We start from the raw sequence: 15,127 nt of genomic DNA on the forward strand, positions 1-15,127 counted from the left end.
CCCCAACTGATGGCTAAATTAACCCATGTTTGGGTAATCCCAACAACCCAACTTGTTGGGTTTTTCACACAACCCAACTCGCTGGGTCAAAATAACCCAGCGGGTATCTGTCCAATATTTACCCAGCGCAGGGTTACCAAATAACCCAAATTGGGTTGTTTTTAACCCAGCATTTTTTTTTGGAATTTTAATGAATAGTTATTGAGTGTGTAGTTCAATCTTTGGTTCTAGTGTGGACAGCATTTTCAAAACGTCCAATAAGAACCCATGTATGTTACTGAAGCATTCCAGCCTCAGCAACATTATGCCTGTATCTATCATCTACCCCGTGACACCTCTTGTCTATTTCTCTCAAAACAAAACCTCTTTCTCTGAAGCTAGCAGTAGCTTTGTGTGACTGAAACCGGATTAGCAACTTGTGTCTTTATGGTATTCCAGAACCACTCAAGCTAGAGGGGGACCCCGACAGATACACACCCCAAAACAAGCACAACGGTCGCTCAAGCTTGGGTTGTGGGTTTGATTTGGTCACATATACTAAAATGTATATCACTGTACTGTAAGTGGCCTTGGATAAAAGTGTCTGCTATATACAGTACTATGCTATTACTATGCCTTACCACCAGTGGTGGCTGGTGGCACTTTAAATGGGGAGGACGGGCTCATAGTAATGGTTGGTTATGTTTCACCATATTGGATCACTCCAATATATTGGTATCACTCCGCGGCGGAGGGATACATCCAGGTGAGGATTTACAGATTTACTCCCGTGTACACCTGTGTCACGGCTGGGGTCCGCCGCTATATATAGACCCCATGGCCGCGACACACGTTCTCTTTCATTTTTGAGGCGGACGTCCCTATAGTTTGAGGTACAATCTTTCTGAAGTTCGCTTGGTAAGTCACTGTTAAGTGTAATATCTTGGAATAGCGTGGAAGTATACTCACTGGCTGTTTGCAGCCTGGAGCAGCTGGCCACATGACCAGCCCCTCCTCTTGAGTGCTCCACTCGCTGCGCGCGGTTGATCTGTATCTTCCGCCCATGGTTTGTCGTACTTGTGTTTCGTTAGCGTTACACTACGACTCCGTGTGCATCCATTAGTGTGGTGGCTCTTGCTGCACAAACTGAAATTTACCATAAACAACTTGCCGACTGGCTTGTTCTATGTGTTTGTTGTGAGTTGCTTTAACATGCTCCCCGTGCCGTAGGAGCCGGTTCTCTGATAATTACCCTGCAGGTTTTTTCTTGTTCTTTCCCCTGCAGAGTGTAAGAGTATCGTGGTGGGCTTTCCATTACATTGAGACATTAACTTTGGAGTTCCTTAACTGAGTTACTCCATCATATGGTGCTGTTTTTGCTGCTTGGATATTAAACCAGCTAGGTAATATTGCAGTTTGCGTAAAACAAAAACAAAAAACAAATAACCTGGTTGCTGTTTTTTTTCTCTGCCTGTTTTTCCCACACTGGTATTCCCTGGTTTTTGCAGAGGTACTGGGTAATTTATCCCTCACCGGGTTCCTATTCCTCCAAGCGGGTCACAACATAAGTTCTCCCAGGGTGTCGGACCCCTGCTCCGTGGCCTTGCTGGCTTGGCTGAGCTTATGGATTCCCTTTGTGTCAGGTGTGATGGTGGCACCCCCCCTGGGGATCCGCATACCTCGTGTACTGCCTTATTGCCTGCGTCCGTAACGGGTCCGCGGTCAAACGACCACCCCTCATCACTGTCAAACGCTCCCTAAAACACTTTAGCGAGCAGGCCTTCCTAATTGACCTGGCCCAGGTATCCTGGATGGATATAGATCTCATTCCGTCAGTAGAGGATGCCTGGTTGTTCTTTAAAAGTAATTTCCTCTCAATCTTAAATAAACATGCCCCATTCAAAAAATACAGAACTAAGAACAGATATAGCCCCTGGTTCTCCTCAGACTTGACTGCCCTTGACCAGCACAAAAACATCCTGTGGCGTACTGCATTAGCATCAAATAGCCCCCGCGATATGCAACTTTTCAGGGAAGTTAGGAACCAATATACACAAGCAGTCAGGAAAGCAAAGGCTAACTTTTTCAAACAGAAATTTGAATCCTGTAGCACTAACTCCAAAAAGTTTTGGGACACTGTAAAGTCCATGGAGAATAAGAGCACTTCCTCCCAGCTGCCCACTGCACTGAGGCTAGGAAACACTATCACCACCGATAAATCTACAATAATCGATAATTTCAACAAGCATTTTGCTACGGCTGGCCATGCTTTCCACCTGGCTACCACTACCCCGGCCACCAACTCTGCACCCTCTGCTGCAACTTGCCCATGCCCCCCCCCGCTTCTCCTTCACACAAATTCAGACAGCTGATGTTCTGAAAGAGCTGCAAAATCTGGACCCCTACAAATCAGCTGGGCTAGACAATCTGGACCCTTTCTTTCTAAAACTAGCCGCAGAAATTGTCGCAACCCCTATTACTAGCCTGTTCAACCTCTCTTTCGTAACGTCTGAGATCCCCAGAGATTGGAAAGCTGCCGCGGTCATCCCCCTCTTCAAAGGGGGTGACACTCTAGATCCAAACTGTTACAGACCTATATCCATCCTGCCCTGCCTTTCGAAAGTATTTGAAAGCCAAGTTAACAAACAGATCACCAACCATTTCGAATCCCACCGTACCTTCTCCGCTATGCAATCCGGTTTCCGAGCTGGTCATGGGTGCACTTCAGCCACGCTCAAGGTCCTAAACGATATTATAACCGCGATCGATAATAGACAGTACTGTGCAGCCGTCTTCATCGACCTGGCCAAAGCTTTCGACTCTGTCAACCACCGCATTCTTATTGGCAGACTAAATAGCCTTGGTTTCTCAAATGACTGCCTCGCCTGGTTCACCAACTACTTCTCAGATAGAGTTCAATGTGTGAAATCGGAGGGCCTGTTGTCTGGACCTATGGCAGTCTCTATGGGGGTGCCACAGGGTTAAATTCTTGGGCCGACTCTTTTCTCCGTGTATATCATTGATATACACGGAGAAAAGAGTCGGCCCAAGAATTTAACCCTGTGGCACCCCCATAGAGACTGCCATAGGTCCAGACAACAGGCCCTCCGATTTGATCCACCTCTACGCAGACAACACCATTTTGTATACATCTGGCCCTTCATTGGACACTGTGTTAACAAACCTCCAAACGAGCTTCAATGCCATACAACACTCCTTCAGTAGCCTCCAACTGCTCTTAAACACTAGTAAAACTAAATGCATGCTCTTCAATCGAACGCTGCTGGCACCCGCCCACCCGACTAGAATCACCACTCTCGACGGGTCTGACCTAGAGTATGTGGACAACTACAAATACCTAGGTGTCTGGTTAGACTGTAAACTCTCCTTCCAGACTCACATTAAGAATCTCCAATCCAAAGTTAAATCTAGAATCGGCTTCCTATTTCGCAACAAAGCCTCCTTCACTCATGCTGCCAAACATGCCCTCGTAAAACTGACTATCCTACCGATCCTTGACTTCGGCGATGTCATTTACAAAATAGCCTCCAACACTCTACTCAGCAAATTGGATGTAGTCTATCACAGTGCCATCCGTTTTGTCTCCAAAGCCCCATACACTACCCACCACTGTGACCTGTACGCTCTTGTTGGCTGGTCCTCACTACATGTTCGTCGTCAAACCCACTGGCTCCAGGCCATCTATAAATCACTGCTAGGCAAATCCCCGCCTTATCTTAGCTAATTGGTCACCATAGCAGCACCCACCCGTAGTCTGCGCTCCAGCAGGTATATCTCACTGGTCATTCCCAAAGCCAACACCTCCTTTGGCCGCCATTCCTTCCAGTTCTCTGCTGCCAATGACTGGAACGAATTGCAAAAATCTCTGAAGCTGGAGACTCTTATCTCCCTCACTAACTTTAAGCATCAGTTGTCAGAGCACCTTACCGATCACTGCACATGTACACAGCCCATCTGAAATTAGTCCACCCAACTACCTCATCCCTATATTGTTATTTATTTTGCTCTTTTGCACCCCAGTATTTCTATTTGCACATAATCTCTTGCACATCTAGCATTCCAGTGTTAATACTAATTGTAATTATTTTGCACTATAGCCTATTTATTGCCTTACCTCCATAACTTGCTACATTTGCACACACTATATATATATTTTCTGTTGTATTTTATGACCTTATGTTTTTTTTACCCCATATGTAACTCTGTGTTGTTGTTTTTATCGCACTGCTTTGCTTTATCTTGGCCAGGTCGCAATTGTAAATGAGAACTTGTTCTCAACTGGCTTACCTGGTTAAATAAAGGTGAAATAAAAATAAATAAATAAAAAGTATGCACTGCCTGGGTTTGAGCCACGCAGAGAGAGCGGTGGAGCGCCCTACTGGATGCCTGTTTTGTGTGGCGTTCTCAGAACGCCTGCGCCTGGCGCGATTGGAGGCCATGCGCGAGTGGGTCTGCCAGGCTCGGGCTCAGGCTGGGGACGAGCTCCCTCCCTTAGGAGTGGTGCGCCAGCGAGCTGTTAGCCCTCTACTGGGCCCAGTACCCCTCCCAGGAAGCGTGGCCAGAGCCACCGCAGGCAGAGCCCATCTGCTGCCAGTCCTGGACGGGGGCAGGAGTCGGACCGCTGGGACCACCTTGAATGGAGAGCGCATGCCCTGCGTCAGTAGATTGATAGCTTCGGTGGCGACGACAGCTGTTCCCTGTTGGCCAGTGATAGGCTGTTCCTGGGGGACGATGCTGGCACTGTTCACTGCCTTGAGCGGGGCTACCAGACTGACAGGCCATCAGAAGCCAGCAGCGGGGCTTCATCGCCCCCAGCGGCTGGAGAGGCTATGAGGAGCCTACTCACTCGGGTAGCCACTGCACTGGACATCAAAATGGTGGGCACCGATGACTCTCCATCTGTCCCCATCTCTGCTGAGTTCCGTGAGGCCTCTGCCAGGGGGGCGCTTCCGACTCACAGCAGAGACTGGACCATGGAGTTATGTTGCGGGCGCGGAGTCACTCGGCCTCTGGGAGTACCCGACCATGGACACCATGATAACTGCCATGGTCCTCCTCAGCTGCACCCAAAGCGCCACCGTCACTGCCAGCTGCGGGTGACTGCACAGTGCCACAGGGCATTGTTGAGGTGGTGCTGTCGCTCTTTTCTCTCAGGTGGGGTGGAGATGCTGAGGATGTGCCGCCAGGAGCTGGTCAGCACAGATGCCTCCCAGATCGGCTGGGGGGTGTGACCAAAGGCAGGTCGGCCAGCGGCTGTTGGCTACCCCATTGGAGCGGCAGGCAGGCACATCAATACACTAGAGCTCCGAGCTGTACTGCTGGCCCTGCGATCTTTCCTTCCACATCTGAAGGGAAGACATGTTCTGGTGAGAACGGACAACACCACAGTGGTGGCTTACATCAACCATCCAGGTGGACTGAGGTCCCACCGTCTCCATCTTATGGCACGGGAGCTCCTTCTCTGGGCTCAGGGACGTCTAGCGTCTCTACACGCAGCGCACGTACCTGGCATCCTGAATGTGGCAGCAGATATGCTCTCGAGGGAGGGCCCGCCACCTTGGGACTGGAGCCTACATTCCCAGGTGGTTCAGCACCTGTGGGACAAGTTTGGGAGGGTCGCAAGTGGACCTGTTTGCCTCCCTGGGCAATGCACACTGCCACCTGTGGTACTCCATGTCGGAGCCACCAGGGCCTCTGGGCTTGGATGCTCTGGCTCACGATTGGCCAGGGCTGGAGCTTTATGCATTCCCCCCTTTTCCCCTGATCCAGGCTGTGCTGGACAGGACCAGGATGGCGGAGCATCGCCTGCTGCTGGTGGCCCCATACTGTCCCAGATGACCCTGGTCCAGCCTTCTCCTGTCCCTGTTGTCTGGGACACCTTGGTAACTGCCCCTGAGACCCGACCTGCTGTCTCAGGCCGGGGGAACTCTTTGGCATCCGAGACCGCACCGCTTCAGTCTGTGGGCTTGGCCGCTGAACGGCACCAATGGTCCATGTTAGGACTACAGGAGGGCGTAATGAACACCATGCAGAGCGCAAGGTCACCGGCTACAACCGCGGCATACCAGTTGCGCTGGCGGTTGTTCTGCTCTTGGTGCACTGGTATTGAGATGTCCTCCAATACCTGCAGTCTCGCTTGGATGAGGGCTTGGCAGCCTCTACACTGAGAGGGTATTTGGCCGCTATATCTGACTGCCATGTGGGGTGGATGGACAGGCCAGTGGGGCGCTATCCCTTGGTCTCCAGGTTCATGGTTTGTCGCCTGCATCCAGCTAGGACCCGCTCAATGGTGAGCTGGGATCTGGATGTGGTCTTGGCAGCTTTGGCAAAGCCGCCTTTCGAACCGTTGGAGTCTGCCTCCCTGAAACACCTCTCTATGAAGGTGGTTTTCTTGGTAGCGGTTACTTCCATGAAGAGGGTAGGTGAGCTCCATGCTTTTTTGGTAAGTTCTGAGTGCTACCGGATGGACCCCGGTGGGAGAAGTATATCTCTCCGCCCCAACCCTTCATTCTTCCCGAAGGTTCTGTCAGACAGGCATGTGAACATCCCTTTTATCCTGTCTGCTTACGACCCCCCGGCAGTGGCAGGGGAGTCTGGCCCTCCCTCCAGCATGCTGTGCCCTGTGCTGGCACTGGCTGCCTGTGTGGAGCAGACACGGTCAGTGAGAACAACAGACCAGCTCTTTGTCTGCTATGGTGAGAGAGTCCTGGGGGCTGGGCTATCAAAGCAGAGGCTCTCTCACTGGATCGTGGACATGATTACGACAGCATACCGCCTGGATGGCAGACCAGTGCTGGGATCTGTGGTGGCACATTCAACACAAGGTGTGGCTGCGTCCTGGGCTCTACTGAGAGGAGTTACCCTCGCTGATATCTGTGCTGCGGCCAGCTGGGCTTCCTCTTGCACCTTTGCTAGGTACTATCGGGTAAATGTGGCACTTCCCTCTGCGGTTGGTTCAGCGGTCCTGGGCGTCGCCTCCCCTTCCGGGGACTGTGCCGGGAACCCCCTTCCACATTGACGGCCCCAGCGTCTCGGTTCCGTGCTTGGACTTCGCTGCTGGCTGGTTAGGTCCCTCTAGCACCGACTAAATCTGGTACGGGTATACCATTATATTGGAGTGATCCAATATAGTGAAACATAACGAAGGTTACGTATGTAACCACGGTTATCTGAGCTATATGGATCACTCCAATCCTCTACGGTGCTAGAGGCGCCTCAAAAATGATGTAGAGAACGTGTGTTGCGGCCATGGGGTCTATATATAGGGGCGGTCCCCAGACGTGACAGAGGTGTACACGGGAGTAAATCTGTAAATCCTCACCTCGGATGTATCCCTCCGCCGCGGAGTGATACCAATATATTGTAGTGATCCATATACGTAACCTTCGTTTCCATGTGTTTGATTTCATTCCATTCCATGTATTATTTTGAGCTGTCTTCCCTCACCAGCCTCCTCTGCTTGACACGCCCCGCCACAGGGCATCAGCTCTATTCCTATGCCTTACCACGCCCCACCACAGGGCATCAGCGTAGCTGGAGAAGCCAGTCTTGCCCTCCTCGTCCACAGCATCCTTCTCCGCCAGGTACACAAAGTAGGAGGAGAAGATCAGCCCCAGGAAGCCGATGTACAGCGTGGTGATCAGCTCCTACAACAGAGGAAAGGCAGATAGAGAGTGGAGTATGTCACTTGTAATGTGTAGTAGACCATGTATAGATGTTACATGCATTTCTTTACATTATTTACACATTTTACATTGCATTTACATTATATGATATCCGTCCATAACATAAATCATTACAACACAGCATGCAATGACTACAAAAAAAATATATCTCTATCATTTCACACAGACAGAAGACTTCATCTTCATCTTCATCTTTAGGAAGAGTAGCTGCTGCTTTCCCAACAGCTAAAGGGATCTTAATAAAATACCAAATACCAAATCTCCCTTTGACTATTTATGTAAACCCTGAACCCTAAAAGATTAGCAGTTGACACATTGCACATCAAAGAGAAATAACCCACAGCTTCCAGTTGAAGATAGCAAAAAAAACAGAACAGGAGGTCTTAAAAAGAATACCGGATTACTGAAATTAGTGTACGGGTAGAGATGACAAAACAAAGAGGGGAAAACACACGAAGAAGGAAAGGAAAGCTGTTGAACCTGACTGTCTACCTCCCTCTCCTTATAAAGCCTTGCAGGTCCTAGTGAGAGTATCAGAGGAATCTGTGATTGTGCAACGGGCCCTGTGATAATCACTGGTGGCAATGTAGCATGGACAAAATGGACAGATGTCTGCCTCAGTCTGCCCATAACCAGACAAGCTAGACAGGAGGCAGGGCAACTCAGACAGAACAAGTGCACTTATCCTCTGGAAGAAATGGCAGCGATGTGCACCCATCATTTGACCAGAGGGTGTGTCCTTATTTGGTTAAGAAATGTCCAACAATAGTTTACATATTTTTTCTTTTCAAAGCCATGACTAACCATGTCTTTAGCCATCTCATCTACCTTGCATTTTTATTTTCATCCGTTTGATTGACTGAGGATTTATGAGAAGCCTAATCAAGGTACAGTAGACAAGTGGATCAAGTAAGATCAAGGTAGATGAGTCACTCTACCAAAAACAGCATTATACTCCAGATGAACTTGTGATAACTTAATGTAAACTCATACTGCACATAACTGTGAGATTAAATGAGCCAACGGATGTAAAGGGATCTCCACCTGTCTATGGATGAAGACTACCGATCCCAGAAGCCTCCATGTTCCTCCCTGACGATCCACGTGCAGCATGCGTAGAATCTGGAGGAAGCGGATTCCCCTGTAACCATGGAGACAAAAGGCAACCAATGTCAATCAAACCTTAGCCTACTATACCACTTCTCTCTTCCAACTGTTTTACTAAGCAACGAAAACACAACTACAGTAGAACACAAAATGTTACACTTATATTACAATATTATCATATTTGTAATTAGGGTTGCAAAATTCTGGGAACTTTCAATACATTTCCTGTTTTTCCCTAAATCCCAGTTGGAGGCTTCCCGGAATCAGGAGGTGAATAAGCAGGATATCTGGAATCCTCCAACCAGGATTTCTGGAAAACCAGAGAATTTATTGAAATTTTCATCCCGATTTGTAATATACCCAGTACCTGATAGCAGATGTGGCAAACACTTGGCCATTGGAGCCTACACCCAGCACTACAACGGAGGCAATAACCACTATCAGATCTGGGGGGGATACAGGGATACACCTGTACATTAGCATCGTCATCTAGTTCAGAATCTTCAAATGTTTAAGTTTCCATTGAACAACAAAAGTAGTAGACATAATAGTAGAAGTAATAATAGTAGAAAAAGTAAGGAGAGAGCCGGGACGAAAGTAACACGGGGCGAAAGTAACATGCCCATTTTCTCAGATAAAACAGAAGCTAGAATGACGTAGTGAAGTCAGCATGTTCCTAATGCGGAGGATGAGCTCCCTGCAAAATAATAACCTGAAAGCAACACAATGTTAACTGATGACCTGGAATAAAAAAATGTTTTAAGCACAGGCCATCATTGTCTCCTCTAGTTTATATTCCTTTTATAATGTTAGCAAATATCAACAAGTGACTGAATGTTAGAAAATTATATATGACATCATTAGAATTATGCCTTAATCAATTGACTTGATGGATCAGCTTCTCACATAAGCTTTTATCGACAGGTTAGTGGTAAAAAACATATATCTTTATGATTCTGGGGGTTAATTACTGTCATGACTTCTACCGAGGCTGCCTCCCCTCCTTGTTCGGGCAGGATTCGGCGTTCGGCGTCACCAGCTTACTAGCCACTGCCGCTCCATATCTCATCATTCCATTTGTCTTGTCTTGTCAATTACACACACCTGGTTCATATCCCCTCATTAGTGTGTGTATAAGTGTTCCCTCTGCCCCCCTTGTCCTTGTGGGTGATTGTTTTATGTGAGTTGAGTGTAGCTCGGAGGAGCTACCCGTACCTTGTATTGCCGGGGTAGATTGTTCCCCTGTGCCTATATTTTGTTGTCGCTATCTTGCGCAACTCTGTACGACGGAATAAACTCTGTATTCTGTGATTTACCCTCCTGCGCCTGACTCCTTCTAATCACACTCATCACAATTACCTTGTGTCAGTGGTGTAGTGGTCCCTGGAGAAGTGGGTATACTCTCAGTATTCACCTTTTTTTTTTTTAAGTAGTCCAGAAAAAAGCCCTGTTTTAGAAACAGTGACATGTAAGACTATGATTTAGTTTACCCAAAAATATGTAATTTCTACTTGCACACTATTATAAAATGATCATGACTTGATTAGGAGCAGTTTGTAGTTACTACTGGTCACAAGAGCAGCCTGGATGAATGTAAAATGTATTTATCATGAGGCAAACAGGAAATGGTGTTTCGATTATTTTTTGCACATTTATTTAAATAAAATACTTCAAATCTGAAGGTGACAATGCATCCTTGTTCATATTGCTATATGCTTTGTTTTGAACATGTTCATTTACCGGTAAATCATTCAACAAAATATGTTACAACAATATTTAGTTAACAATTAACAAAAATATATGCATTAACAACACATCAACAGTGATATACTCTCTCAACCCAGCACTGGGTTTCTGACCTTTGCTCATACTACAGTATATTCCAGACAAATTTGCTTTCTGCAGGAGCTTTCACACTGCACTGTCTAGAACGCACCGAAGAGGCAGCACGATGGCTCTTCAACCAGGTCCTTGTATATTTTCTAGGATCAAACTTGGAAGTTGGTGGGCCGTTGATATTAATCATCATCAAGTTTGATATGTTTGAGATCAGAAGGACAGCCCTCTTGTCTGAGCTTATATTGTTCATAAGGCTAAAATTCCTCTCACACTCTGCTGTACCGACAGGGAATGTTTTCATACAGTTCATAAGTGGTTTTAGGTCCTTGGGCTCACTACTGGGCTCTTCCAGTAGGTCCCGCATCCCATTCAGTGCTTGGTCTGTGCACAAGTTAAATCGCTTGCACAGTCGCTTAACTTGTTCTTCACCATGGCGGATGCTGGGCTTTGATGGCCACTTACTCTGATCAAGGATGCTGAGGTCCATGATGGTCTCATCTTCAAAAGACAAGCGTTTCTCCAGATTGTTCACAAGGCTTTGTAAGAACTGGCCTGGATTGATAGACTTCAGCTTTGCATTTGTTTTCAGGGCTATAGACCGATACTCCCCAGTCTGTTTTGCTTCTAAAGCCTCACTATATTTCTCACCTGGACTCTCTTTGAATGACTGGATCACTCTGATTGAGCGTTTCAGCAGATGCTCTGCTCTGAGGAGCGTTATAGAACGAGACTGAAGCTCCTGTGACAGGAGACTTAGTTCATGGAGAGTGTCGTACATGAGGCCAAGGTCACAAATGAATTCTGGACTTTGAACACGGTCTAACAAACCTCTGTACATCTGCCTCTCTTTGGTGGACCTCATCTCATCACTGCAAGCATTTTTAAAGTGCTGCACAAGAGCTCCCAGGGATGTCCAAACAGCACGAACAGTCCGAAAGCTACTGGCCACCCAGCGTACATCCAAGATTCTGCCAATGCGAAGAAGTTGTGAGCCTACTTCAGCTGCTGCATTAACAAGTTCACGTTCATTTTTGTTTGACACACTATACAGAGAGTATAGCTTCTGGATAAAAGTTTTAAAGTGATTGACAGAGTTTACCTCATCAACTGCATCTGACACAGCAAGTTCAAGTCTATGGTTCATGCAGTGCCATACAAAAAGCTTTGGGAATCTCAAAGTCAGTCTGGTTGCTACTCCTGACTTCTTTCCTAGCATGACACTGGCTCCATCAGATACAAATGTTACCCAGTTTTCATGAAGCCACTCTTCTGTAAAGCCAGCATTAGTTAAACAGGTGAGTAACGCCTGTAATATGCCATCTGCTCTCTGATTTTCCAGTTCAACAAGTTCCAGGAATATGAACTCAGGGCTTTCTTCTTGAATTGATGCTTTAATAGAAACTGTCATGACAGCTTTGTGACTTAAAGAAGATGCCTCGTCAATTAGGACAGCTAACTTACTGGATGATGCTATAATGCTACTGATGATTTTGCTCTGCATCTCACTAGCAACATGTTGTATTATTTGTGTTGCACTGTAACGTGAATGAAGTATTGAGCCCATTTTTACACCATTCAGTTCCTGCAGCTCAATGAGGCTCTCATGGTCAGAAAAGGGTCGGTTCTTTTGGCCAGATGGTAGGCTGTTCGAAACACAGCTTCAGTTTCCTTCATGTAGGACTCAGTCATAGTCTCCACTGCATTCTCAATGGCAGCTTCTTTCTGTTGCTCTGCCACCTTCACAGCCTGAGTGTGGGCCTTGGACAACGCATGTTTCCTCACCTTATTTCTCAAGATTGACAAACTTGTTGTTCTACTTCCCTGGCCAGACACTTGAATTTCAAAGTTCATCCATTCTCTTGAGAGCGATCACACCTTGTCCTTGCTCCTTGTCGATCCCAATGGAGTTCACACTGCTACAGACCAGACATCCTGCGAAGCATAAACAAACAATGTAACTACTCCTGTATCCACAGCTGTACGTGTGCATGGTCCTTTACACACACACACACACACACACACACACACACACAAAGTTATCTGTGCCCACTGTTTCAGAAGTTACCCAAACTAGCAATCTACCTAAACTTACCCAATTTTTTGTTTTTGGATCCCAACCAGGGGTTCTTGGATTTGAAGTCTTCTGTTTGTTTAGCACTCCACAGGTCTGGCCAGTCATTATTGATGTCTACAGACAACAACAAAACTAATTATGCATCTCCCTGTCTCTCTCTCTCTCACACACTTACACACACACACACACACACACACACACACAACACTACTGTGATCACAATAGTCATCAGCAAGACATGGGTCCCCCCTCTTTACATTAACAATCTGCATAACCAAGTGGAAATATTTTCAGCAAGTGAAGCTGAAGCATACAGGAGATTAGTGAGTGAAATACTTGGGAGAGTTTATTTAACAAAAAAACAACAAATTTAACACAAAATGTTATATAACAGTAGCATTGTAAAAAACAAACATGGATACAGACAAAATAAATAGAAGGGCAATAAAATAAATAACATCACACAGAAATTCAAAATGAGGCTTAATCTGTCAAAATCACCTTTTGTTACAGTGTGAGGCTTCACTTTTCAATAAACTGGAGATGCAATTTACTGCCTGTGTGTTCTGACCTGGTGGTGGTAGACTGGATCCTTCTCTATGCTCACACTGACTTGCCTGGCTAGCTCCCGGTTGAGAGCTGCCAGGGCTGCTGGTTTTAGGGGTGGGGTCTGCCTGGGCCTGATCTGGGCCTGATTTGTGCCTCTTTACAAAAAAAGTCTGCAATATCTCCCTTCCTTTTCATGGTTACCTGTCCCTATACAAAATAAGACAGCCTGATTAGACCTCAATATTGTTTTAGGCTGAATCTTAAACTATTTGTCCCCATTCTTGTGTTTTAACTTACTTAAAAATCAACTACCAGCTTAGCTACTATGCAATTAAACTAGATCATATAGGTTAGTTAGGGCTAAGTAACTTGGCTAATGTTATAATTTAGGGCTTAGTAACTTGGCTAACGTTATAATTTAGACCTTTACAATAATAAACAAGCTTCATAAACATTGAGATAATCAGTTTCATCAGTCTGGTATGAAATTCTTATGAACTGGGTTGATTAAACACTTACTGAAAACCAACAATGCCCCGGTTTCCCCACATTATCCCAATCTCGTAGCTAGCTTCATAACGTTAGCCGACTCGCACTAACTATTGGCGGCAACATCTCTTCTCCTCTAAATGTGCAGTCACTGGCAATTTGCCAGTAGTTTAAAATAATGATTCATTTGGAAACCACCTTAAAACTTACCTCAGAATGATGTCTTCCATCAACTGGGGTGGCACACCGCCGCTTGTGTCCTTTCTTCATCCGTTGTTTGGTCTGCTGCCGTTATCGTAGTCAAGTGGCACCGGCACCTGAGTTTTTTTTTTTTTTTTTCACTGGCACCTGAGGTATTAGCGATATTTTCCTCGGCATGACCCGCCCTACTCTGCCTCTGATTGGCTCATCAGTCCTCATGCCTAAAGTTAACCAATCTAATCAGTGAAAGCAGCGAGTACCAGCCAATTAGAGGCAGAGGAGGGTGGGTCATGGCTTCACTATCCCCGAGGAAGAAAATAGGCAATCTGACTCACAGATATTACTGAATGATGCGCATCAGGGGGGATTTAGAAGTGGGTATACGCAATGCTGACTGAAAAATAAGTAGGTATACGCCGTATACCAGCGTATACCCTGGACTACACCTCTGCCTTGTGTCAAGCCATGGAAATGTGTTAAGCCTGATGACTTTGCCGTTTAGGAAAATAATAACAACTTTTATTCTATCAAGACATGAGGAGCGCTCATGACAAGGACAGCTGGAGCGCAGCTGATTGGTAGGGCTAAGCATGAATAGTAATTGAAAATGGTGAAAAACATCTCCTACTACATTCCCATTAAAGTGAGATGAGAAAATTATGGTTAATATAGCTATTATGTGATCCATTTTAGTCTGATTAATATTGTAAGGCTAAATATTGTGGTTGCGCAACATTGCGATGTTGACGCATGGTTAATATTCATAAACCTATAGTCTAACCTATAGCATGAATTATTCATGAAATGATGGCTGATAGTACATTTGTTGAAAGTAATGAGCATTACAAAACAGAAACATGGAGATAAGACATATTGTGCACTTCTCGCCAGCTGTTAATTCCGTCCTAAGGCTGTATTACTCCCGCCCCACCGGCAGGTACAAAAGTAACGTCGCGGTAGTTCTGTTCTTGGCCTATTTAATTTCAACTCAATTACACTAGAAATGAAATTACAGTTGCTAATGGTGGAGGACATAAGTTGTTTGTCATAAAATATGGTCTCTCTAGCTCTACCGATCTGTGAGTAATTAGGAAACAAACAAAAAGTGTTACTTTCGTCCCGGTTCTCCCCTAGTAAGTAGAAGTAATCTAATTTCACCCCCAAAAACGAAGGGGTAAAAACG

At 46.1% G+C, this 15,127-nt stretch overlaps 1 protein-coding gene and 1 long non-coding RNA gene across 2 annotated transcripts in view; both read right to left on the reverse strand.

The window, feature by feature from the left end:
- The window catches only part of LOC121540606 (potassium voltage-gated channel subfamily KQT member 1-like), a 327,632-nt gene that overhangs the window by 280,549 nt on the left and 31,956 nt on the right, over nt 1-15,127 (reverse strand). The window contains exons 5-7 of the mRNA XM_041849609.1: nt 9,160-9,238; nt 8,730-8,826; nt 7,506-7,646 (exon numbers count right to left, since the gene is read on the reverse strand). Of these exons, the coding sequence (XP_041705543.1) occupies nt 7,506-7,646; nt 8,730-8,826; nt 9,160-9,238 (317 nt within the window). The remainder of the gene's footprint in view (nt 1-7,505; nt 7,647-8,729; nt 8,827-9,159; nt 9,239-15,127) is intronic.
- LOC123481956 lies at nt 12,502-14,390 on the reverse strand. Its single transcript, XR_006657474.1, has 3 exons — nt 13,954-14,390; nt 12,724-12,819; nt 12,502-12,563 (listed from the first exon to the last, which is right to left on the reverse strand). It is a non-coding gene; the product is annotated as an uncharacterized LOC123481956 (long non-coding RNA).

This window comes from Coregonus clupeaformis, chromosome 26, assembly GCF_020615455.1.
Source record: "Coregonus clupeaformis isolate EN_2021a chromosome 26, ASM2061545v1, whole genome shotgun sequence".
Taxonomy (NCBI): domain Eukaryota; kingdom Metazoa; phylum Chordata; class Actinopteri; order Salmoniformes; family Salmonidae; genus Coregonus; species Coregonus clupeaformis.